General features: G+C 44.6%; 2 protein-coding genes across 4 annotated transcripts in view; both read right to left on the bottom strand.

The window, feature by feature from the left end:
- Window positions 1–318: 318 nt before the first annotated feature.
- CUNHXorf38 (chromosome unknown CXorf38 homolog) lies at window positions 319–16,977 on the bottom strand. Of its 2 annotated transcripts, XM_032842474.1 has the most exons (7): window positions 16,736–16,977; window positions 16,450–16,584; window positions 10,584–10,703; window positions 8,441–8,590; window positions 7,967–8,146; window positions 2,620–2,802; window positions 319–1,133 (listed from the first exon to the last, which is right to left on the bottom strand). In XM_032842474.1, exons 1-6 carry the CDS (start codon window positions 16,949–16,951, stop codon window positions 2,641–2,643), a joined length of 963 nt encoding a protein of 320 aa, XP_032698365.1. In that variant the 5' UTR covers window positions 16,952–16,977; the 3' UTR covers window positions 319–1,133; window positions 2,620–2,640. The 2 variants fall into 2 exon arrangements, with proteins under 2 accessions (XP_032698365.1, XP_032698366.1); XM_032842475.1 differs by lacking the exon at window positions 16,450–16,584.
- A 2,138-nt stretch (window positions 16,978–19,115) lies between these two features.
- Window positions 19,116–24,389, bottom strand: part of MED14 (mediator complex subunit 14) — a 67,186-nt gene continuing 61,912 nt past the window's right edge. The window contains exons 30-31 of one of the 2 annotated variants that reach the window (XM_032842503.1): window positions 23,810–24,002; window positions 19,116–21,258 (exon numbers count right to left, since the gene is read on the bottom strand). In XM_032842503.1, the coding sequence (XP_032698394.1) occupies window positions 21,185–21,258; window positions 23,810–24,002 (267 nt within the window). In that variant the 3' untranslated portion in view covers window positions 19,116–21,184. The remainder of the gene's footprint in view (window positions 21,259–23,809; window positions 24,003–24,389) is intronic. The other variant, XM_032842504.1, reaches the window with a different exon arrangement.

The raw sequence follows: 24,389 nt of genomic DNA on the forward strand, positions 1-24,389 counted from the left end.
GTGTATTAGAGATCGTTCTGTCTCCCTGCACTGCAGCATGATGACATTCTTCTTTACAACCATAGAGTGCTCTGTGGCTTGGATGCGCTGGGATTTCACCAGTCATCTCTTGATGCCAGGCTCCCGGTGCCACTGTGAGCACCCCCGTGTGGGCATCATGGGCCAGGTGCCCAGATTCATAGAGGAGAGGCCCACAGGCTGATATCCCTGTGCACGCTCCATTTGCTTTAAAGCCCTCTCTGGACATATCTTTCCTTTCTTCGATTTCAGTGTAGTTAAATGTTGCCAGTATAATGTTTTCTGCACAGTATCTTTCACTTATCAGAGCAGACAATAAATCCAAGACGATGGCACATATAACATCGTCCATACCTTATACATCCTCACATCTGGCATCCTTTTCAGTGCCCAGCTGTGGCGGACACTGATAAATGTTTGACAGAGAAGGAAAAGCTAACTGGACACAAGGGATATGAGACGAAAGTGTTCATAACCCTAAGTTACTAAAGTTAGAAAGCAGGTCTTAACTTGGTTAGTGAATCAAGATTTAATTGGATCCTACCTTCCAGATGTACCTTACATCTAGAAGCTGGGAAACGTTTCAGCAAATTTCTTAGTCTGGGCATGGTTGCGAGAACAATGAAGATTCTTACTTTACTATGGAAGTTTTCTAAAGAAATTGTGTGAAATGGACGGACAAAGAAAATGTACAATTCAAGACCTGTCAGTTAGGAACATCTGCCTTCATGCAGGGTTTATAGCATTATATACATGCATTTTAATGTAAAAATATGCCAAATATACCCCCACCCTCTGCCCATTGTCTACAGAGCACATCCTTGATGGGCAGCCGAGCAAGCGAACGATGGCTTCCTTTGGGCTTGGAGTAGAAACACTTCCTCCAAGGAATGCGGCAGGTGGCAATTCTGTCCCTGAAGGTCCAGAAGTGACCTGGCCCGTTAAGTGCTGCTGGCTTTGAAAAGGAGCAGATGGAAGGGAGGGAGGCTGATCCCATGGACCACTGCATATGACTGGACAGTGGTTTTGCAGTTGAGGAAACAAATAGGACAAAGTCAGAAGTGGAGAACTCTTGGGGTAAAGCAATAGACGAAGTTACAGATGAATCTGTCAATCTGTGGAAAGAAAACGATGCCTCTGAATTTCCGTTAAGAATGGTGATATTTCATCCTTAAATCTCATAACAAAGGACAAGGCTTAGTTAACAGTATGACACACATTCATGTGTAAGAATAAATTGTTGGTGGATCCTTCAGTCAACAAATATTTGTGAAGCACACGAGGGCTAGGCCCGTGCTTGGCACTCAGAATATATAGAACTGACCAGAAAGGGCCATGATGGCCACAGGAGGTGACTTTTCCCAGGAGTGCCATACACAAGCCAGCAACTGCAGAGCTTTCCCCGACGTCCCCATCTGTGATGCTGGCTTGGGCCCTCTGCCCGCTTTGGTCAGTTAAGTTACCGTGTTCTCCAGTCCCCCGCGACCAGCCTGGGCCCACCTCCTCGCCCTACCGGCCTGGCCTATCAGAAACGGGGACCAATAATTCTGTACTAACCAGAAAAGGTTAGGAAATGGCCTTTCCGGAGATTTGTTTTCTTGCCTTCTTCCAAAAAGGAAGGATTTATACCTCAACATTTGTATCACAGCCTCCCCGTCCCCTGCCGCCGCTTGGGCATCCTCCTAAAAGAGACTTTCAGGAATGGGTGTGGGGACAGGGCTTGGGTGCCATTGGGCAGAACACTCAGTGTGACCCTTCGCACAGGCCTGGCCAACCACAGACTGTACTGTGTGAAGCAGTTGAAAGTTTAGGACCAGAAAAGAATCTTACCTTCTGAATAGAAAACAAAAACAAAAAACCACCCTCCCCCCAAAACCCTAATGCCCCAAACCCCAAAACCCCAAAATCAAAACAAACAAATAAAACAAAAAAAACCTCTGGATGACAGCAAGTTTTGGCACAGCAGCATCTAACATTTTTTGGGCGGTTACAGATAACACAACACCAAGCTTATGAATATTAAAAAAAATATTCCCAAAGAGTCAAAGAAGTCTAGGACAAACCAACAAAAATTCCTTTTCTGTCTGGGCAGGGTACTCTGATAAGTGTTTCCTTTTGCACAGAAAAGAAAAGCTGAGATTGAAGCCATGCTGACATTCACATAACAGGCCTGATTTCTGTCAGAGGGCAATCTAAAACAACAGAAAATATTTAATTTCCTTTATTTGAAAGGAAACCATGAAACATTGGAGACAGTCATTTTAACAAATTTTTCTTATGGAAATGAACAAGTTGTTAAAAGCTAGATATCACTGGCATTGTTTTAGAGCTGACAGGCTTTTTGATTAAGTCAGAAAGTTGATTTACTTAAGACTAAACCAGTGACTCCAGGTATATTGGACTAAACAAAGCTGACAGGGATATTATGTTGAATTACTTCACAGATGTGAGAACCACCAATTAGAACACAGAGCTCAGTGTCCTTTCTTTCAAATAATAAGGACACGGGGAAACTTCAGGTTAGACGAAATTGTGCAGTCATCACCGCCTTACATAAGAGAACAGGCATCAGGGTGATGAGGTTATTTTGTCCTTACTTACCGTCACATGCAGGAAATCACCTCAGGCCTTCCCTTCAGGTGTCTGGGCCCCAGGTTCCTTGGAATCTGGATTTTGGTGCTGTAGATGGAGGCTGTCTAGCTTCTGCAGATCTCCTATAAGACCACTTCTAAGATCCTTGTTGTTTCTCAGAAATTCTTTTACCACTTGCAATCGGTTTAAGATCTGCAAGAGGAAATCATATGATGTATGGCTTAGATCATTTAATAGCAGGCTTGTAATTCAGATGGAAAACTTACTAGGTCCGAGACTGGCTCCTTTTCACGTGTCCGCCAATAGCTGGTTCTGGGGCCACAAAAGGGTTGTTTGTCTCCTCAAATTTTTTTGCTTTTTAAAGGCTAATATCCAAAATAGATGAGGAACTCGTACAACCCAATAGCCAAAAACCTCCAAATAATCCAATTAAAAATAGACAAAGGACCTAAACAGACATTTTTCCAAAGAAGATGTATTATTGGCCAACAGGTACATGAAAAGATGCTTGACACCGCTCATCAGGGAAACATAAATCAAAACCATGATGAGGGGACACCTGCGAGGCTCAGTTGTTAAGTGTCTGCCTTCGGCTCAGGTCATGATCCCAGGGTCCTGGGATTGAGCCCCGCATTGGGCTCCTTGCTCAGTGGGGAGCCTACTCCTCCCTCTCATTCCTCCGCTTGTGTTCCCTCTCTCTGTCAAATAAATAAATGAAATCTTAAAAAAGAAAAAAGAAAAATAACCACATTGTGATCTCACCACATGCCTGTTAGAATGGCCATCACTGAAAAGACAAGAGATAACCAACATTGGAGCGGAGGTAGAGAAAAGGGAACCCTTGTGAACTATTGGTGGAATGTAAATTAGTGCAGCCAGTGTGGCAAACAGTATGGAGGCGCCTCAAAAAATTAAAAATAGGGCTACCCCATGATCCAGCAGTTCCACTTCTGGGAACATATCTGAAGGAAATGGAAACACCATGTTGAAGAGATGATGTGCACCCCTGAATTCATAAGCAGCATTATTTACAATAGCTAAGACATGGAAACAACCTAAGTACCCCCTGAGAGATGAATGGGTAACGAAGATGTAGTATATATATACAATGGAATATTATTCAGCCATAAAAAGAAGGAAATTCCGCCATTTGTGGTAACATGTAGGTCGGGTCATCACGTTGTATACCTTAAACTTATGCAATGCTGCATGTCAATTACATCTCAATAAAAATGGAAAAAAAATTTTAAATTCTTTTTTGCTTTAAAACCTCCTACATTTGTAGGAAAGGCCTATATATCTACCCCATCTCTATATGTGTATATACACACGTTTGCATATATATATATACACACACATACATATGTACATATAAAAATAAAATAAGGGGCGCATGGGTGGCTTATTTGGTTGGGCAGTCAACTCTTGACTTTGGCTCCGGTCATGATCTCAGGGTTGTGGGATAGAGCCCCACGACAGGCTCTGTGCTCAGAGTGGGGTCCGCTTGAGGTTCTTTCACTTCCTCTCCCTCTGCCCCTCCTCCCACTCATGCATGCTCTTTTATTCTCAAATAAGTAAAATCTTTTAAAAAATAAAATAAAATGAAGCCCTTTCATTTGGAATTTGTACCTGCACATTTATTACTATTACATTTATGTATACTTATTACTATTAAATATTTATAAAATATACATGTTTTAATAGTAATAAATATACAGGTACAAAATTCAAAATGAACACATGGGAACAAGGTAAAAAGTCAGTCTGACACAGTCAAAACAAATTTTTTAAATTAAGAATGGGGAAGGCTTATGCATGTTTATAGGTAAAGGGAGAAGAGGAAATAGAGGTGAAAAAACAGAAAGTACTGGAAAAATTACGGAAATATAGTCAGACAGACTTGGATTGTGAAGCCCAGCTTTACCACTTAACCAGCTGTGTGACGCTGGGCCAGACACCTGATCTCTCCGAGCTTCCTTGCCTGTATGCGAATGGAGGATGATGATACCAACACTACCTAGGATTCTTAAAAGGACTAGAAATAATCTACTTCAAGTGCTTAGTGTCGCATCAGGTATATCCTTTCCTTTCTATGGTCATTCCACAAATATTTATCTAGATCCAGTCTACTACGTGCTATGCACTGCTCCAGGCAAAAGATGCTTAGCACCTCCATTCCTCCAAACTCTTGGGCTTGTCTTGCACGTGTCTCTGTGCCCTTTCTCACTACCCCACATCTTTGCTGCCAGCCTGGGCTCTGAAGCCAGTATGGGCAACAGCCTCCTCCCAGCTCTCCCCACTCCTGGCCTCCCACCTCGGGCTCAAGAGGGAAAGACTCTGCCCTTTCAATGGCTAACAGGCCACCCACACTTGCTTCCTCCACCTTCCCTTCTTTACCCCTACCTGAAGGCCCTTCCTCCAAGTGTGCACCTGGCTAATCCTCCTCAAGCCCCCCACCCCAACCAGAACGCAACCTGCCCCTCGGCCCCAGGGGCCCCAGCCGATTGGGCTAAGTCCTGATCACCCAGGCTGTGCTCCACATAGTACTTCTTCTAATGCTTAGAAGCGGCACATACATACGACGTTGACTGTTTACTGCCTCCCCCTACCGGGGTCTTTGTTTTGTTCACTGACGCACACCAAGCTTCCAGAACAGAGCCTGGCACATGGGAGGCACATGGTCTGTAACTATTTCTGAAATGTCATAAATGGTTATTTCCATCCTCCCCCCCGCCCCCCATTGCTCAAGACTCCCCAGAGATCTCTGTGGAGATGGTTCCCTCCCCTGGCTTTAAGAAATCACTAATGATTTTAAAGAATTCCTTACATGTTTCTTAGCCACCTACTGCGCTTGCCATGCTTTTGCTGAATGGTTAAACTTGCTGGACTCTAACAGAGCCCTGAGGGCTGGCAGGGCACGATGGAGGGGTCTTGGGTGGTGGCCAGAGGCTGCTGCGGATGGGCTTATGGTGGGCACACAGCACACGTGTCCCAAGGGGCCTAAGCAGCTGCTGCTCCCACTTGGCTCTGGAGTGGAATGAATCTCGCATGCACAGAGAGTGGATTTTAATGGGAACCCTTTTTAGAATGCTAGACATCACGGAGGCTCGTCAACTCAACAAATGGGACGGAGGTGATGAGCTCTGTCTGCTCGGCAGTCCCTGGCACCCCCAGGCTCCATGATGCCCTGCCTGGAAACCATCAGAGTAAATTACCACCACGAACCATTTTTTCTCAACTTGGCTTTCCAAAGTTAGCCATGCTGATTTCATGAACACCAGAAACAGGTCTTGTGAAACAGTCACCAAAAAAGCCCGTGGTTCTACTATAACCATGGCATTTCTAAATTCCTGGATGCCTGGTTTTTCATTTTTAGCATCTCAAATGAGAAGGCACCTTACCGCTGATAGTGTCTTACAATAAACTGGCAGTGGTTTTTTTTCGTTTGTTTCTTTCTTAGAAGTAACTGGATTCATGCTGTCTTACAGTTGATGGCACTTGCAATTCAATGGAATTTGGTTTATCAAATCCTCTGACTTTGGAGACTAATCCTAAAGAACACGGATGCCTATATATGGTACCGAACCTTCCAGAAGAGAGCAGTTCCACACGCTGTGGAAAGCCAACTTTCAACTTCTTCGAGATAACAGGCCACTCAATCCTAACTTACATTTTGATCAATTGAAATAACAAGAGAGATGCCATAGTCTACTGAACAGAAAGCACGAGAAATGAGAATTTATCAGTGCTATCTAGAGACTCTGGGGATCCAGAGGACAAACCCACTCACCCCAATTTCCTGTTCGTGAAACAAAGATAATGAGGGTCAGAATTTACAGTAGCTAGCTCCTTGGTGATAGGGGAGCTGCAGGGCTGCAATGCAGAAAGGCACAGAACCAGGCAGCAAGACCCGGGCCTGCCCTCACTTGCCAGCCGTGTGGCCTGGTGTCTGTCAGCGCCTGTCCTTGCGGTTGCTGCCTCCTGTGGAAAGCAGGGGGATGTGGGCCCTGCCAGGTTCCCTGCCAGCTCTGAACTTACACAGACTCCTGGCTTGAGTGAACCACTACGGATGCATTTTGTTGTTTGTCACACAAACAGAAAAAAAGAACTACGGCTCCCTCAAGAGAGAAGATGGAGTTACTGACGCCTCTGGGGCCCTAAGCCTGATTGTCCCCCCTCCCCCACCAGGTTGTCTCCTATTCCCCGAGGCTTCTAACAGAAGCCGCAAAAACAAAACTGGGGCTGGTTCTAACCATGTTTTAAAATAAAGTCAGATAAAACACATGGATTTAGAGAACAGTAGACATAACCATCTTTTTCATTGCTGTACATGTCTAAGATCTCCTGGTGATTTAGAACTCTAATCTAGCAAGTACTAGAATATGTCTGAACTTTCCTAGTACAATTCTACTACTGTTCATTTTTATACCTTGCGTTTAACAAAGGGGATTCATTTGTCCTAGCAGGACTTAAGACCATCATCAGCCTGCCATGTCCTAAGCTGGAAACCTTGCTGATCCTTTAACCCCTCCTTCCCCATCTTCTTCCAGCCCCATGCCACACTCCAAGTAATCTAAGCAGCCACTAAGAGCCATCAGCTCTGCCCAAGTAATGCCTCCAGAATCTGGCCCCTCTGCTGCCCCTCTAGTTTTTTTCCATTCTCACACAGCTGTGACAGCCTCCTGCTAGCCTCCTGCCTCCAATTACCGTGAGTTAACTTTCTACAAGCCACAGCAGATCTATCCGATTTACTCGTTCTTGCTTAAAGACACCTGTTGGCTCCCCGCTGCTTTTTGGGAACAAAGCCCAAGCCCCTTGAACAGCTGAGCAAGCCTTTCAAAATACGGCTCCAAGCTCACCTGACTGCCCTCACTTTGGACGGTCCCTCCTACGCCTGCCTTGTCACCACTCACGCCCCACTGTTCTTGTAGACGTCTGCCAGTACTGCCAGCTCCTTTGGCCAGCAGCACCCTTCTGCTCTTGCCAGTCTGCCACATTCTCGTGTGATTCTGCTAGTTCCAGCTCAACGGCACCTTCTCGGCAAAGTCTTTTTCTTGTAACCACCCCCTGACCTGCTGAGAACGCCCAGAGCCTTTTGTTCAGAACCCTGCTGTATCCCTTACCACATTGGTCCACTCTGTGCACACACTGGGCACTCGACTGTTGGCTGACCGAGTGAAAATATTTGTGGCGAGGTAATATTGGTCTGTGCCAAAAGCATACTCATTTCTGGAAGCAATCTGACTTCTAAATCAGAAACATAGCTGGAAGTCTGCTAAAAGGAGAGACTTTTCCTCGCTGGTGCCTTTCTTTGTTTTGTTTACTCACACAGAGCGGATGATACTTTTTTTTTTACCTCTTCAGGCAACACGTCTTGTTCTTGTGCTTGAAGATAGATTTCTTGAAGTTTTTCCTTTAGTAATTCCATTTCTATTTCGTTGACTTGACTCTCACTCAGATAAACTCCTGTTTCGTATTCACACCCATCTCGCTGATCTTCGTCAGGAATGTGAACAGCCCAGTCAGATGTCAGCAGCTGTTGGATTACCGAACAGATGTGTGAATGATGGAATGGAAAAGATACTCCACTGGGTTGCTCAAAGAACTTGTAACTAAACATCTTTGACTGGATCCACTTCAGCAATATCCTGTGACCAGAGATAAGCTTCTCAAGCCCAGCACAATTCTGGATTTCGTATCAGCATCTCTCCCCCTGCTCACATTCTATAATGTCATTTAAATCTAAGAAACTTCAAATTCTAAATGAGAGACTGCAGTTGCCTTTTCCCCCTTAATTCTTTAGGGCAAAACTATTAAATCTGATTTCTACCTGTTCTATTCTGGTGTATGTTGCCACAATCTCTGGAATATTCTTGAATTCATTCAGGAAATTTTGGATCTTCATCTGAAAATCTCGAAGCCAAAGAGAAGACACTTTCATCTCTGAAGAATGCATGATTTCGTTACGACACTTAATCACCTATCGAAAGGCCAAAAAAAAAAAAAAAAAAAAAAAAAGGATAGAAGGTTTCAAAGTCAAATGACAGAGTAAATGGAGATTTTGTAGTTCCGAAGTAAAATTACAGGGATGCCTGGGTAAGCTCAGTTAAATATTTTGTTCGGCTCAGGTCATGATCCCAGGGTCCAGGGATGAAGTGCCACATTGGGCTCCCTGCTTAGCAGGGAGCCTGCTTCTCCTTCTCCCTCTGCCCTCCCCCTGCTTGTGCTCAACTCTTGTTCTCTCTCTCAAATAAATAAATAAAATCTTTATTTTTTTAAATCATTTTTTAAAAGATTTATTTATTTGACAGAGAGAGAAATCACTAGTAGGCAGAGAGGCAGGCAGAGGGAGAGGGGAAAGCAGGCTCCCCGCTGAGCAGAGAGCCCGATGCGGGGCTTGATCCCAGGACTCTGAGATCATGACGTGAGCCGAAGGCAGAGGCCCAAACCACTGAGCCACCCACGTGCCCAATAAATAAATTCTTTTAAAAAGGGGGGAGGCGCCTGGGTGGCTCAGTGAGTTAAAGCCTCTGCCTTGAGACCCTGCCTCATGATCTCAGGGTCCTGGGATTGAGCCCCGAATCGGGCTCTCTGCTCAGCAGGGAGCCTGCTTCCCCCTCTCTCTCTGCCTACTTGTGATCTCTGTCTGTCAAATAAATAAATAAAATCTTAAAAAAAAAAAGCTATGTCACATAACATATGTCAAGTGGAATAAAAAAGAAAAGAAAAGAAAAGAAAAATGATAGAAAGGCTTTGTTAATTACAAAACCCACAAGTGAGGCCTGTAGGTGCTACCAGGGCTTGAGGGGATGTTCAACCACCTGCTACCTAGGAGTCATTGGAATCAGAAATACAAAGAAGCCTACAACTACTATTAACTCTTGAAATCTTGTGACTGGCTGGTTATCTCTTACACAATCCCCAAATCTCTTAACTTAAAACCACCTGCCAAAGAGCAAGAATATTGGTTTCTGGCTCTGGGTACACCCAAAGGCTGAAGCAGACAATGCGAAAATCTTGTAAATATTGTTGGAGCTCCAGGAAGCTGGGTCAAGGGGTTAAATATATATCATGGGGCTTGAACTCACAACCCCAAGATCAAGAGCTGAGCTGAAAGCAAGAGTCAGAAGCTTAACCAACTGAGCCACCCAGGCGCCCCATGTTTCATTTATTAATATATAATTCACACAAAGTCTTCCACGTTCTTAGTTAAAAGATACAAAGGGGTCAACTTGGTACTGTGACAGTTTTTGCCTCTGCTGAGAGCATGCAAGATTCTCAGTCCTTTCCACTGCTGCCATGCCAGCAAAATATACATGCATTTTCTCTGCATATTATATATCATCCAGGTATGCTATATATGCTTTTTGATGACCCTCAGAAAAATAAATGTGCAAGAGCTATTCTCTGGTGTTAACAGAGAAAGTCTAAATCCATCGTGATCTCTTCTGACATTGTCCATTAGTGTTTATGCTTCCTTCAGTCCCGTGTGCCTTGGTCTTGCAACTATAGCCAAAGAAATTCAGAAGGGCAGGATTCAAATGTTGGCATATGATGGACAGAGTGGTGCACTGCTCTTCTATTTTTTTTTTTTTTAATATGGATTACTTTGCTTCTGTTTATGGCAGACCACGGAAGAGAAATCTGTGGTTTATCTATTTTAGCAGCAAACAGTATAAGATCAAGGTCCTGGGAAACCTCAGTGAGGGAGAACTAAGGGGTCCATCTCCTACCTGCATTTGCATGGGGCTTCTCGGACATAGAGAAGGCGCATGCGCCGTGAGCCCCGCTAGCACACTTAGCGACGCCAACCTTGAACCAAAGCCTAACATTCCTTGCACACTGCTGTTTCGGGGAGAGCCTGTGTGCTATGTGTGCATGGCTGCTTTGGCACCACAGGGTGCGTCTCTCAGCTGGTCTTCACAGTACCCACCCGACTCTCACTGTGTGGTTTTAAATCCGCCGGCTCTTACCTCAGTGACTTTCTTTCGATCAACGGTGAAGTGATCGCAGGAGTTGATGAGACTTAAAAGAGCAACGGCATCACATTCCTCGGGGCCGGTTTTGTCTGCCAGTCCTCGGGGCATGAAAGCCTACAGTAGGGGAGGCACAAGGGACACCTGAGTCTCCTCCAACCCTAAGAGCTAGCGGGGACAGGTGTTATTTGCCCGCTTCCCAAATGATGACGGAAATTCTCTTACTGAGGTTTCGAGGTTGAGCCTCGTGAGTCCAAAACGCAAGTTCGGGAACCAGTGTCAGAGCTACGCCTTGGCCAAGGGCGGTAGCCAAAGGGCTGCTCTGCCTGTCCCTCTGCTATACGGAAATACTTTAAACACTGGACAGAACTGGTTTCCTGTCCTTTCCTAATGGTATATAAGTAGGCTACATGGGTAGGAGGCACTGAAGTTTCAGTGGCTGAGTTGTGGAGAACATCTGAAATTTAAAAATAAGTTACTCCCAAGTGGGCACTTTAGGCACCTGGGTGACTCAGTTGGTTAAGTGTCTGCCTTCGACTCAGGTCAGGTTCCCAGAGTCCTGGGATCGAGTCCCCCAGATCAGGCTCCCTGCTCAGTGGGGAGTCTGCTTCTCCCTCTCCCACTGCCCCTCCCCCTGCTCGTGCTCTCTCTCAAATAAATAAATAAAATCTTTAAAAAAAATAAAGATGACTTGAGCAAGTTCATACGGTAGCATAAACTTAAGAGCCTGGGCTTAGCAGTGCGACAGAGCTGGATTCAAAGCCCAGGTCTGCCACTTGCCAACTGCGTGACCCTGGGCAAGTTACTTACCCTCAGATTCCTCATCAGTAAGTAGAGGATAAGTATCTGAAGCCGCCTCAAAGGGCACTGCGAGAATTAAATGAGTTAATGCAGGGGAAGCACTTGCACGGTGCCTGGCACGTGCTAAACCAACAGGCTGTAAATGTTGGCAATTACCGTGTTGATGATGCAAGGCGAGCATGACCTCCCCAGAAGTTACAGATGGAATCCTAGGGTTTGAGATGCTCGATATACCAGAAGGGCCTTGTTCTGGCATGATCTTGCCTTTTGCGGGATTTTAGGGCATGGACCCCAGAGTGGTGTCACTGCAAGGCTTGGGTATGTTTCTTTCCTGAAAAGTCCCAACTTTACACCTGAGTGCAACCACTTTGCCAAGCTCAGAAGCTCACCAATACATTCCTGCCAAGGGACTAGAAAAGATGACAGATGCAAGACTGCTTGCAGTAATAACTCTAAATAAAGAGACCTGCTCCCTTGAAAAGAAATCCATCTCAGCAGGCAAGCAACCGCATTGCTCCCTACAGTACTGCTTATAATGTGATTCCAACACGGGCTTGCGGTCAGGGGCCCACACATGCCAAGGAGAGTCAGGGCTACGTTCCTCATGGTGCTGGAATCCTCCAATGGAACCTCCCATAATTAAGAACTCTGTAGGGACGCCTGGGTGGCTCAGTCAGTTAAGCGTCTGCCTTCGGCTCAGGTCATGATCTCAGGGCCTTGGGATCAAGCCCCGCATTGGGCTCTCTGTTCAGCACGAAGCCTGCTTCTCCCTCTCCCTCTGCCCCCTCTTGCTCTCTTGAACGCTCTCTCAAATAAGTAAGTAAAATCTTAAAAAAAAAAAAAAAAAACTTTGTATGCCCTCTATGACCCATATCCGAAGGTACAGTAGCCAGTAACATCACTCTTTCCACATCTTAACAGCCACTGACATGCTGAACCTCTGAAAGTCTATGATGTGTGCTATGATTTATTTTTTTTTAAGATTTTATCTCTTTATTTATTTAGAGAGAGCATACCAGCAGGGAGAGGGGCAGAGGGAGAGAGAATCCCAAGCAGACTCTGCGCTGAGCACAGAGCCTGACGCGGGGTTTGAGCCCATGACCGGAGATAATGACCTAAGCTGAAATCAAGAGTCAGAGGCCCAACCTACTGAGCCACCCAGGCGCCCGTGGATGCTGACGTTAACACAGAAGGTAACTCAAGTATCACAGCCAAACTAGGGCAATGATATTGAAGGAAAAAAATTTTTTTTTTACCTCAGCTCCTGCTGGGAGGATGGTCCCCAAGTTAGAGGGGGTCTTAGGTGCCTCAAAGCCAGTCATAATTTTTCTTCTCCATGACACGGTATGTCCTGCCTGACATTTTCTCACCAACATAGACCTGTCTTTTCCACATTCATGTTTTTCATTCTCATCATTATTCCCTTTCTTCCAAATTAGAAGCTGACCGGGGGGCTCTGCTGTCTCTGTGCCACCGAAAGGAGTTTCGTAAAATGGTATCACGTGCCACTGTGTTCCGTATGTCAAATGCACAGTGCTGGGAAATGTGTGGAGCTCCCTCCCCCTACCCTCCCCTGCCTTTTCAGTGAGTAGGAGACGAGGTTGCAGAATCCAGCAGGGCCTGGATCATGCTGGGCCTCACTGGCCCTGGAAAGGAGTTTGCAGTTTATTCTAAGGACGTCGGGAAGCCATCCAGGGGTTTTAAGCAAGGGAAGAAAACGATCTGATTCCCTCTCTTGAGGACCACACATTCTGCTGTGGGGAGAAGCGCCGAGAGCAGCAGCAGAGGCAGCCAGGTGGGGGGATACAGCCAGCAGCCAGGCAGGAGGCAGAGAGAAAAGGAACTAGCTTGCAGGTGTAGACAAGGGGGCAGTGACCAGGACAGACAGAGGGAGGGTGGTAGCAGGTCGTGGCTGCTGGGGCCTGGCCACGGGTTTGGGGGTTAGAGATGAATCCTGCTTGAGGAGTAAATTCAAAGTGCCCAGGAGGGAGTATGGCGGGGGGTGGAGCATGCAGCTGGACAGGGACACCTGGAGCTCAGAAGAGAGGGCAGGGCTGGGGAGACAAATCGGGGGGCCATCAGCATGAGTACAGTATTGAATGGTGAACTCCATGGGCAGGGGCAGTATCACCAGAAGAAGGGGACAGAAGAGGCCTGAGAAAGGCGGGCCGGGGACGGGAAGGAGGCTGAGGAGGAGCCAGGGAACTAGGAGGAAACCCGTGGGGGACAGTGACGTCACCAAGTGATGAGTGCTTCAAGAAGCAGGGCCAGTTGTGCCAAATGCCTGAGAGGAGAGAAAGATGAGGCTGGAGGGCTGAAGGTCAAACGTGCCTGACAGGGCAGATGCAGAGGGCTGGTAGGGCCAGGGGCCAGGCTGGAATGGCTTAAAGAGTCACAGGCAGCTGAGGAACAGAGCACAGGCACAAAGCCCTTTCTAAGAAGCTCCACTGGGTATGCATATGGGAGGCAAATACAGAAATGCGGGGAGAGAGCTAGAGGGAATGGCTCAAGGGAAGCTTTTCTTTTTAAATTTTGTTTTCCAAATATTTATTCAAGTGTTTTTTTAAACAGCTTTTTTTTTTAATATCAAAGTACTCCCTCCTTGAGAGAGAGACACTTTTCTTTTTTTTTAAGATTTTATTTATTTATTTGACAGAGATCACAAGTAGGCAGAGAGGCAGGCAGAGAGAGAGGGGGAAGCAGGCTCCCTGCTGAGCAGAGACCCCCCCCCCCCCGATTCGGGGCTCGATCCCAGGACCCTGGGATCAAGACCTGAGCCGAAAGCAGAGGCTTTAACCCACTGAGCCACCCAGGCGCCCCTAAACAGCTTTATTGAGATATAATCCACATACCATATAATTCACCCCTTTGAAGCACACAGGTTTTTTTTTTGTTTTTGTTTTTTAAAGATTGTATTTATTTATTTGACAGACAGAGACCACAAGCAGGCAGAGAAGCAAGCAGAGAGAGAGGAGGAAGCAGGCTCCCGGCCGAGGAGACAGCCCGATGCGGGACTTGATCCCAGGACCCTGGGATCATGACCTGAGCCGAAGGCAGATGTTTTACCAACTGAGCCACCCAGATGCCCTCCTCCAGGGAGAGGGAGAAAGAATCCCAGGCAGACTCTCCAGTAAGCTTTGAGCCCGATGCAGGGCTCGATCCCAGCACCCTGAGATCACCACCTGAGCCAAAATCAAGAGTCAGATGCCCAACCGACTGAGCCACCCAGGCACCCCAGTTCATCACTTTTTATGGCTAAATGACATTTCATTGTATGGACAAGGCCACAGTTTGCTCATCCATTCATCAACTGATGGACATTTGTGTGGTTTCCACCTTTGGCTGTTATGTTATGAATAGTGCTGCTGTGAACACTCATGCCCAGGATCTTGTGTGGATGTGTAGTTTCATCTCATTGCATACAAACCTAGAAGTGGAACTGCTAGGTCATATAGTAACCCTGTGTTTAATCCTGTGTTTTTAAAAAAAATTAAATAAACAAAGGTAACATTAAAGCTATCTGTAGGGTGATGGGAATAAGCTGGGAGGTAGACAGAATGGATACCTGAGGTCTGAAAGTCCACGGGCAGGTGGGAGGGGATATGGCCCGACATACAAGTGAAGGGCCAAAGTGGTAAGAAGAGAGATGCCCTTCCTCCTTTGTGCCAGAAGGAAGATGATGGTGCACATGGAGGTAGGTTTGCAGGTCTGGTAAAAAGATGAGGAAGCACCCATCTGGGGCCATCCATCAACTCTGAAGAAAAATTGCATAAAGTCAGCAGCTGGCAGTGGGGGTGGAGGAATGGGAGCTTGGTGAGGGAAAGGCAGCAACAACTGTCGGCAGGAACAGGAGCCCTATACAGAGCCACGGCCAGACCACGGGGGTTCATGATCAAGAACTAAAAGTGAAACCATTCTGCTCCCTTGTGAGATTCTTCCCCTGAGCACCAGCAGATGACGGTGTCATCGGGACTGCTGTTGGGCCATGCAAGTTCAGAGGAAGGAGAATAAAAGGAGGATGTGATCGAAGAATATAAACACCGGGGTTGGACTAGAAGGTCTGTTAGTGACAGCAACACAAAGAGGCATGAGCAGGTCACACGAGCTTCAAGAGGACTCCAAGGGCATGAAAGCAGCAACAAAGACCAAACAGGTGAGGGACAGTCACAGTGAAGAGCAGAATTTTAAGTTTCTCTTTTCTAAGTGAAAGTTGGCAATTCTGTGGTGTCAACAACAAAAAAAAATTGGGAAGAGGGTGTAGATGTGGTGGGTTTACGGGTTCACAATAGCCATGAGTCTGTGGCCACTGATCAAGTCCAACTTCCTCATTTTTGAGGTTAGAGAACAGAGCCTGGCCTAAGGACATGCAACAGCAGGAGAGTGGAGACTCTGATCCCTGCTTCCCAGGCACTAAGTCTGTGCCTGTGGCCAATCAGCACGTAGAGGGACTACAAAAGTTAATTTGTGTTAGGGGCTGACTTTGCCCTGCCCCACCCCACTCCTTACTGGGCTTCTGGAAAACAAACAAACAAAAAAATCCCCAATTGGCCCAACTGGCAAGTCAGAGCCAAGATCTAAGTCTTCTCTCTGGCTGCCCACTCCACCCGACCTCCCCGAAGTTTTATTCCTTACCTGGCCACTTAAAGTCCATTCTGTTTCAGCCCTAACTTCCCTTGGCTTCCTCTGCCATCCTGATGGCACCCTACAGCCAAAATGAGCTACTCAGGGAGGCTACACTCAAAAACGCCTTACTGTCTCTCCCTCTGGGCCTGTGTTCAGGATGCTCGCTCTACATCTTGCCTCAGCGTCTCATGCTGAAATCTTTCCTATAGCTGTCCAAGCAGGGGTGGCAAACTTAAATGTCTTGTTACCAGAAAGGTAGAAGGAAGCTTCTACTTCGCTAAGCTAAATCGGATCCTGTACAGCAGCTCTGAACTGCCTGGACACTAAATCCTAGATCAAACACCCATTCCTCTATCTTTGCATCTGTTTATGGGGCTCTGGGCTCTAGGTGACCGGCTACCTGGTGGGTCACCTCCTACCCTCTCAAGCAGGTGCTTACCTTGGCCACCTCCCAGGCGTCGACGGGCCAGCGGCCCGGCCGGCAGTTTCCCCAGTGGACGTCTCCATTCCTGTTGGTGTGGTGTTTCAAAATCTCCCGTTTCCACTCTGCGCAAACCTGACACTGAGGCTGAAACTACAGGGGGCGGCGGTGAGAAGGGGCCCATGAGGGAGGGGCGGCGTCTTGGGCAAGTGAGCCGGGGCGCTGCGGTCCGCCCCGCCCCAGGAGGGGCTCGGGACCCTACGCTCGGGGACCGGGACGGGGGCTAGGGGGGCCAGGGGCTCACCTGGCGGGCGCGCGGGCTACACCGAGAGCCGCTGCGGCAGGCGGCGCGGGGGCCCAGGCTGGGGGCTGCGGCGAGCAGGCCGCGGTGGAAGGCAAGCACCTCGCGGGCGACGAAGCCCTGTAGGCAGCCGCGCAGCAGCAGCAGGCAGTGGCCCGCCTTCACCCAGTTCTTGTACTCCGCGCAGTTAAGACGCGCGGCCAGTTCAGCCAGCACCATGTCCCGTCGGGGTCCGGGGGCGAGGGGCGGGGCAGGCGGCAGTGCGCAGGCGCGGAAGCCTGGGCGGTACCCCGCCCAGAGCCCGCCCCCACGTGCAGGGCGAAGGGAGGGGCCAGAGCTCCTCGCAAGTCGCCCAGGATCCCGGGGCGGAGCCTTCTGTCTTAAAGGGTAGGCCTGCTCCATCCCGGTGTTAGGTGACAGCAGATGTGTGAGATGTGTGATGCTTGCCTAAAGAGCTTGTACCTGAAACTCTTACGCCCTTTTGTCTGTTCCCCCAAACCGAGACCCTGCCAGTCCCGGATTCGACTGCCTCTCCTAACGTCTGTGCTCTTTTATTGTAGAAATACAGATGCTCAAGGCACACTTTTTGAATTACATATGTTCCTTGCATTATACAAGTCTATAGTTTATTTAGTTCCTAAGCCCAACAGATTGGCTGTAGCAAGTAAGGGCATTAGTTCAGTGTGACTGCTGGCTACCTGCATCACGCATCTACCCTGCGTCTGCACTGTCAAGGTGACACAAAGCTCAAAAACATTAGCCCCTGGACCATCTAGCAGAAGCAAACAAGATGCGCATCCCCTGGATTCTGTGGAGGGCTGCGCCACCCGGAGCCAGATAAGGGCTTCTTCCACTATGGTCCTGAAGCATCCAGCTTGGATGATTATTTAATACTCTTGGTTATAATTAGTGCTTTTTACATAAGGCAGTCTTAGTTAACTTCCAAGTAAGTGCCATGAGGATCAGAAGGCATGGACTGTGAACTCCTTTTGACAAGAAGTCCTCTCAGTTTTAGTTGCTTTTTAGTGAGCTTCTTGAGCTTGGAAGAGTGTTAAAACTTTCTCCCGACTTCGTGGTTAAGAGCAAAGTGGCACCAGTGTGTAGGAGCCCTAGCTCTGAATTTCAACTGCCCCTTTTCAACTGTTTGATCTTAAGTAACCTTAATTTTGAACTCAGCAAATTACTTCATTTCTCTGGGGCTCAGTTTACTCATCTGTAAAAGGATATTAATACCTACCCCATTGAGTTGTTGTGAGGATTAAATACACATTGAAATACTTAGGACAGTGCCTGGCAATAGAAAGCTCTCAGTAACTATTAGCTATTATTTTACATGGATCTAAACGAGTCATCATCAGTCATATTTCTGGGCAAGGTATTTGAACACATCACTGGCCACTTGGAAGTGGAGACAGTATATAGAAATTGTGAGATCTGGTCTCCTGGGGTTGTGCAGCATAATGCTCGTTGGCCTCTGCTTTTTTCTTAATAACCTCAATACTAAATCCACCCTAGGTAAATTTCAATTCATTTCCTTAGACATAAGACTGTCCACTCCCATCAAACCAAATGAAAGAGGAAATTTCCCAAGAAATAATGAAATATGCATTAACGTTTTTCCTTTCTGTCCTTTAAGTTTCCTGGTAAGTTCTCTTAAAAATTTTCTGTATATTGATTTTTATATCAAGAACTTGGGTTAATAAATATTTAAGTAAAACATAATAGGTAGTTCTTTGAGGGAAAAATCATGAAAGAAACTTTTTTATGTAGAAACTGGGTTCTGAAGTTAAAGTAGCAAAATTATACTTCTTGAAGTTATCAAATTAATCATGGTCCACAGAATGACTAACAAACGGTTAGTATCCTGTGGCTGAATGAGTTCCTGAATTAACTGCAACAGTTATTACTGGTATTTAAATTCAAATCACATGTATTTTAGTTTCAGCTTGCACTAGCTCATATTTAACTTTCATACATAAGGTTTGGCCCCTGTTATTAGTAACTTGATTATGTTCTGTTGAATTTTTTGCTTTCTTCCTAATTCCGAAAGTACTTCTATACATTCTGAAACAGCATTTCAGCAAATGAAAAAAAGAAGCTGGCAAATCAGGACCAATTTCTTCTTTCGAGATCAAAATAATGCTAAGCCAGACTACAGTCCAAAATGTCTCCATGCAAATTAACTAGAGAGAGTTGGTAGTTCTCTGAAACTTGTATAAATTTTATTACCGAAATTACTAAAATTACATTGAAAACACTTTCAAAGTTAAGACCCCAACTACCTATCAGAAAAAAAACTACTATGGGCATCCAGTCCCTTTGATTGAACCTGGGTAACAAAAGAGGCAAAAGACATGGTTTATGCTGAAACCTAAGATTTGAATGCTAGTGTTTTCAAGCTTTAATAAAGTATATTTCAATTCCAAGTACCAAACATATCAAAATTCATATTCATGGGTTTATTCTTACGCATCGAAAGCAAATTCTGCTCACTGAATCCTATTTTGATTTGCACGAGGCATTCAGAGACGAGTTATAATCAGGAAAAAAGTGTCCACTGAATGCATCGTGTTTAAAAAATACAATTAACGTTTCAAAACCACACTTAAAAAGAATACCTGAAAAGTTTGCTCTTTTCATAAAATTTGAGACAATATTATCCTGCTGATAAAAATACATTTCTTGTATATACATGTAGATTTCTACATGAAAGAAAGGACTCAGCTCCCAACAGAAAAGGGCTGACCCTTGATAAAGACATGTTAGATTGCCAAACTGATGTGATTCCCATTTTAAGGAGAACTGAAAACCGAAGGATAAAAGGTAAGTTAAAGGAAGGATAAAGTCCAGTAACCTGTTCCTAAACAGTGGTAGAGCTGAGCGAGAAGCAGGGGATAAAGGTAGAAATAAGACAACGAAGAAAGGCAAAGAAGGCCTGTACTCTGACCAGAAATGAATGGAGAATCAAGCGAAGTTGAGAACAGATACAACATAGCTGCAGTGAGATGCCTGAAATTAGAATTTGGTAGTTGATAGTTAACAGAAGCTCAAATCATCTTAAAGTGGAATTAGAGCGTCTACAATTTACTGGAGAGCCAATATTCCTGTGACCAAATAACTCAGTACAGTATTATCACATAAAAAACTTTCCCAAATAACATTAGGTCACCAGAAGACCTTTGCTTCTCTTCTAATCACATTCTTTGAAACTTAAAAAAGTCCCTGACTCCCGGGAGAGACAGCACGGTGCTCCAAAAAGAAACTCTGCTGAGATGTGTCAGTACCAGAAACTCCACTTGACCCTGGACGGGCACCGAATCTTGGATTCTTCAAAGTGAGGGCACTGTAACCAGGTTTCTTCCAAGCGAAACACTTTACCATTTTGTTGACAATGAATTAAGTTAGGATTGTTTAGAACAACCCCAAGCGTGGTGGGGAAGGCAAGGGCGGAGAAGTTAAGCAAGATAAAGAAATGTCACAGAAATTTCATGCAAGGGTGGAACACTCAAGTTCTAGGTTTCCTAATTCATGCTGTATGCAGAAGTATCCTGTAAACTAAATTTGCCTAACAGAAAAGTTTCCGTATCTTCAATGGATGAGAATGATTGCAGTATCTGAGATCCTTGATCAATACGAACTACCCGCTGTCTCTTCTCAAAGACGGGTTCACCTTGTTTTTTACTCGAATCCTACACTAAAAGACAACTACAGTGCTAAACATTCACCACCAATCAAGTTAGGAATGTCTGAAGAAAATAAATTAATCTTGAAACAAAGAAGATGTTTTTGGTCAAATTTCCGACATTATCATTAGAAATTAATTATTGACTCCACCAGGTGAAAGATGAAGGGAGGCCAGGAGAAGTCTACAGAGCTGATATACACACAAGTGAGTGTCACTGTTTGTTTTGTTTTGTTTTTTTTAAACCTAGTTTTATTAAATATTGCTTCCTTGGGATGTGTTTGTAACAACTCCTAGAACATTTTCATGTAAGGACTCAAAGCGGGCATATTAAAATACAGCTTCAATATAAAGTTTATCACAGTTTTACAGTATTCAAAAATGACAGACCTGCCTTAAAAAACAAAACAAAAACCAAAAAAAGGACTATTACACCCAAAACATAAGAAAACAATTAAATAAACAAGTTTGGCATTTCCATAACTTTATAGTATAAAACAGAATATTAAATCTATTACTGGCAAGCGGACACCGATGTTTTACCTAGCTTGAAATGTGTCCCATTTAAACACACTATACAAGTTGACTATACAAAAAAGATTGATGGTCTTTTTGATGAAAGAAGTGCACCCTGAAAATTTTTGCCAGTTTAGAATATTTAGCTCTTAAAGTCAAAAAAGTCCTTTTTTAAACTGAAGGCTAAATTTTTTTTTTTTTTTTTTGCTGTTTTGTCTCATTTGTCAGCCTTCCTGGTTTAAAAACAATAGTGTCTATGGACGCCCACCAGGGGGCAGTGTAAGATTAGCCATTAAATCACGAACAGCTGCAAATATTGTGCATTCACCTGCAACAGAGAAAAATGGTCATTAGCTATTCGCAATACAGGAAAGATGCTGTCAACACACTGGTGGGGGTAGGGATAATTAAAACTAAAATTAGCAAGTACTTCAAGGGTCAAAATAAAAGACTAAACTTTAACTGCACAGGCTACAGGGGATTGAGCTTCGGTGTTATGATACTTGGTTCTGGTTTTGTTTGTTTTTCTTCTTAGGAAATTCTGGGCAAGTCCAAGTTAGGTTTGAATTTAAGGAGAAATGCCTTGAGTTTCTCCACTGAAACACTGGAGCATTGGATAAGCCTTTAAAATTGGATTTCAATGCTACTGAGAGTTTGTTTATGCATTCTGAATCTAATGAAAAGATCGAGTTTAGATTTATGCATCAGTTACAACAGCAAGATGTCCTTCTAAAGTTGCTTTAAAGGCCAGGTAAAAATGCCTATGATCGTACTGTCCAACAGAACTTTCTGTGCTGATGGAAATACTCCATATGTGCACCGTGGCTCCTGAGTACCTGTCATGTAGCTAGTGTGCCTGAGAAACTGAATTTTAAATTTTAGTTAATTTTAGCTAGCTTGAATTTAAATAGCCACATCTGGCTAGTGACAGTTATATTGGGCAGTGCAGTTCTATGACACATTTTGGATTTTTCTTAAACGTAAAGGAAATGATCAACTTCTGGAGTTCAACATTTATATCAGTTAATGAAAAGAGAGTGATTCTTAAAAGCACTTCACTGGAAGGGGAGGAAGTAACAGGTACAGGGGGGGCGGGGAGGGGACGCTGAAGTATATGGCACACCGACAATCCAAAAACAAGACTTGTTCAGGGCGGGCAGGTGGGGGGAGGCTAATGACTCATCCTTTCAATTTCCCCTTTGCTCAAAGAAACCAGAGACCCTGCCTCGTACTTCTTATGAACATTACATAGACTTAAATATAATAAACCCAAACCAGCTGTAAATAATATTAACCAAAAGCTGGGTCCCTTTCCTGGCGCATGGCCTAACGCTACAGTGAGAGAACGGGAGGCCTCAATGGAAGAATGGCCTTCTGGCAAAGGGCGGGACATGCAGTGACCCTGTGCAAGTTACTGCAAGCTTCCCTCCAACTGGTACAGAGAAAAAAATGAAACCCCAGGCTTGCCCAATCTAAGGTAGACATTAAAAAAAAAAAAGACTAAAAAAGGTAAAGAAAAACACTCCCAAAACATCCCAACAATTTCTCAAATAAAAGGAAAAGTTATATCCTTCTTTTTCCTTTTTTAAAAACACATTTTCATTATTGATAGGTAGAAAAATGTGTCTGATCCCAAGAGGATCAAAACATTCTTTCCTTTTAACTGTAAATTCCACAAGACACAGTAATGATAATCATCTGCTTGTGAAGAAATGGTCTTATCATCAAAGTTCTACTGGACTGCTACTTTGAAAATTCTTTTAACTTTAAACTTTGTTTCTGAAGGACCTATTTGTAGCTGAAAGAAGAGATAAGTCAAAGGATGAAAGCAGAAAATTGTAAGAAGTGGAAGAAGTCTTACAGCAAAGGAAGCGTACCCTTCTCTACTGCCCAGTGCATTCCTTGTAAACTCTATGTGAGTGAAAACTTACCTACGTATATACAATATGGAGAAATAAATAACAAAAAACAATTTCTCCCGTGATTCCTGTTCTAGTAAAATTTTAACACTGTGGTACCTAAAAAATGTTTCAGAGAACAACTTTCCCTCATTTAAAAATGTAATTCTGTTATCATACATCCTAAGCAGAAAGCTAGAGGACTTCCTTAATAGTAGAAATAAGCAAATTTTAATTGAAATTTAATTTCCTTAAAATTAGCAACAAGCAAAATGGAAGAAAAGTGCTCTTTTTGTGACCAAACATTCACCACTGCTAGGAGTTGTGTGTTCCGTGTAAGCTACCACAGTGTGGAAGGGACCTGGTTTACCTGCCAGAACCATCCAGGGTTCCTCGAAAATGTTGTCTGAGAGCTTCATTGTGCACTTGGTGAAAAGGTTCACTTGCACCCGCCTGACACTTATTAAGAAGCCCAAAAAGCAGTGATGCCATTTGTATCAGCTTTTATTCTTCACAAAACATTTAGAAGATACAGAACTTTGAATGATAATATTCTATTCATGATCGAACCATGAAATATGAGAAACCAACATGCATTTTAACTGGTGATGTACAGAGTGGCAGGTATCGATGGTAGGGCAGGAATTCACAGCCATGAAAAAGTCTATCGTCCTAACCTACGGCTCTGTGGCAATGTGTGCTAGAAATACAAGCTTCTGGCATTAGCAACTGGGTCAGTCCCAATAGTAAATCACTAACAAAAATGAGGTCCAGGCAGCAGAGACATGGACAAAAATGAAGAACCAGTGAGAAAGGAAGAAAGCGACAGGCAGACATTAAGAGGGCCACAGCAATCAGTGCTCTATTACTAGGATTGCGGGGGGGGGGGGGGTAAGGTGGGAGCAGAGGAAAGGAGGAGGAATCTCTCAAAAGAACTTTTATAACATATATGCAATAAAATATCATCTACTGGTCATGTACCTTGTCGTGGTGGGTTCATCTCTGCAAACCTCTTCAGAATGTTGCTGACCATCATGGGAGCAGCAACAGAAGAGTTCTGCTGTCTGGGAATGTCTGCCTGTTGGGTTGTACCTGAAGCCATGTCATAAATGATTGGAACTATAATACTAACAGGTTCTTGGGGAGGGACCGACGTTTTCTGAGTTAGTTGAAGCTGAAGACACACAACACATACAAAAAGAATAAAAACGTAGTAAGAAAATAAAACATTTGCCTCCATTTATCAGGTATTATTTACTCTATCAAATTAAGATACCTTGGACATAAGAAAACTAGAGATGACAAGAAAAGTGACAAACGATTGAATATTATGGTTAAGATGCAACCATGCCACACAATTATCTAGCTCAATATGTTTCTGTTATTATTGGAAGAATCGGGAGTACATCACGTCTAAGTTGACAATTAAGGAATTTGAGCCTGTGTTCACAGTGACAGTTAACTCTGAAGTAATCCCAGAGTTGTTCTATTATCCTCGCATGGCTTTTTCCTCAGGGGCTCTGCACTTGTGCGTGCGTGCACACACACACTCACACACAAT

The sequence above is a fragment of the Lontra canadensis genome, unplaced genomic scaffold, assembly GCF_010015895.1.
Source record: "Lontra canadensis isolate GAN:19392208 unplaced genomic scaffold, GSC_riverotter_1.0 scaffold131, whole genome shotgun sequence".
Lineage (NCBI taxonomy): Eukaryota > Metazoa > Chordata > Mammalia > Carnivora > Mustelidae > Lontra > Lontra canadensis.

Excerpts from the sequence above, each read along its gene's own strand:
- CUNHXorf38 (XM_032842474.1), bottom strand. The coding sequence starts at position 16,951 with ATGGTGCTGGCTGAACTGGCCGCGCGTCTTAACTGCGCGGAGTACAAG. Across the intron at positions 8,591-10,583 it reads ATCGAAAGAAAGTCACTGAG|GTGATTAAGTGTCGTAACGA; the intron begins GTAAGAGCCGGC and ends GCCTTTCGATAG. Across the intron at positions 2,803-7,966 it reads AAGACGTGTTGCCTGAAGAG|ATCTTAAACCGATTGCAAGT; the intron begins GTAAAAAAAAAA and ends TTCCTCTTGCAG.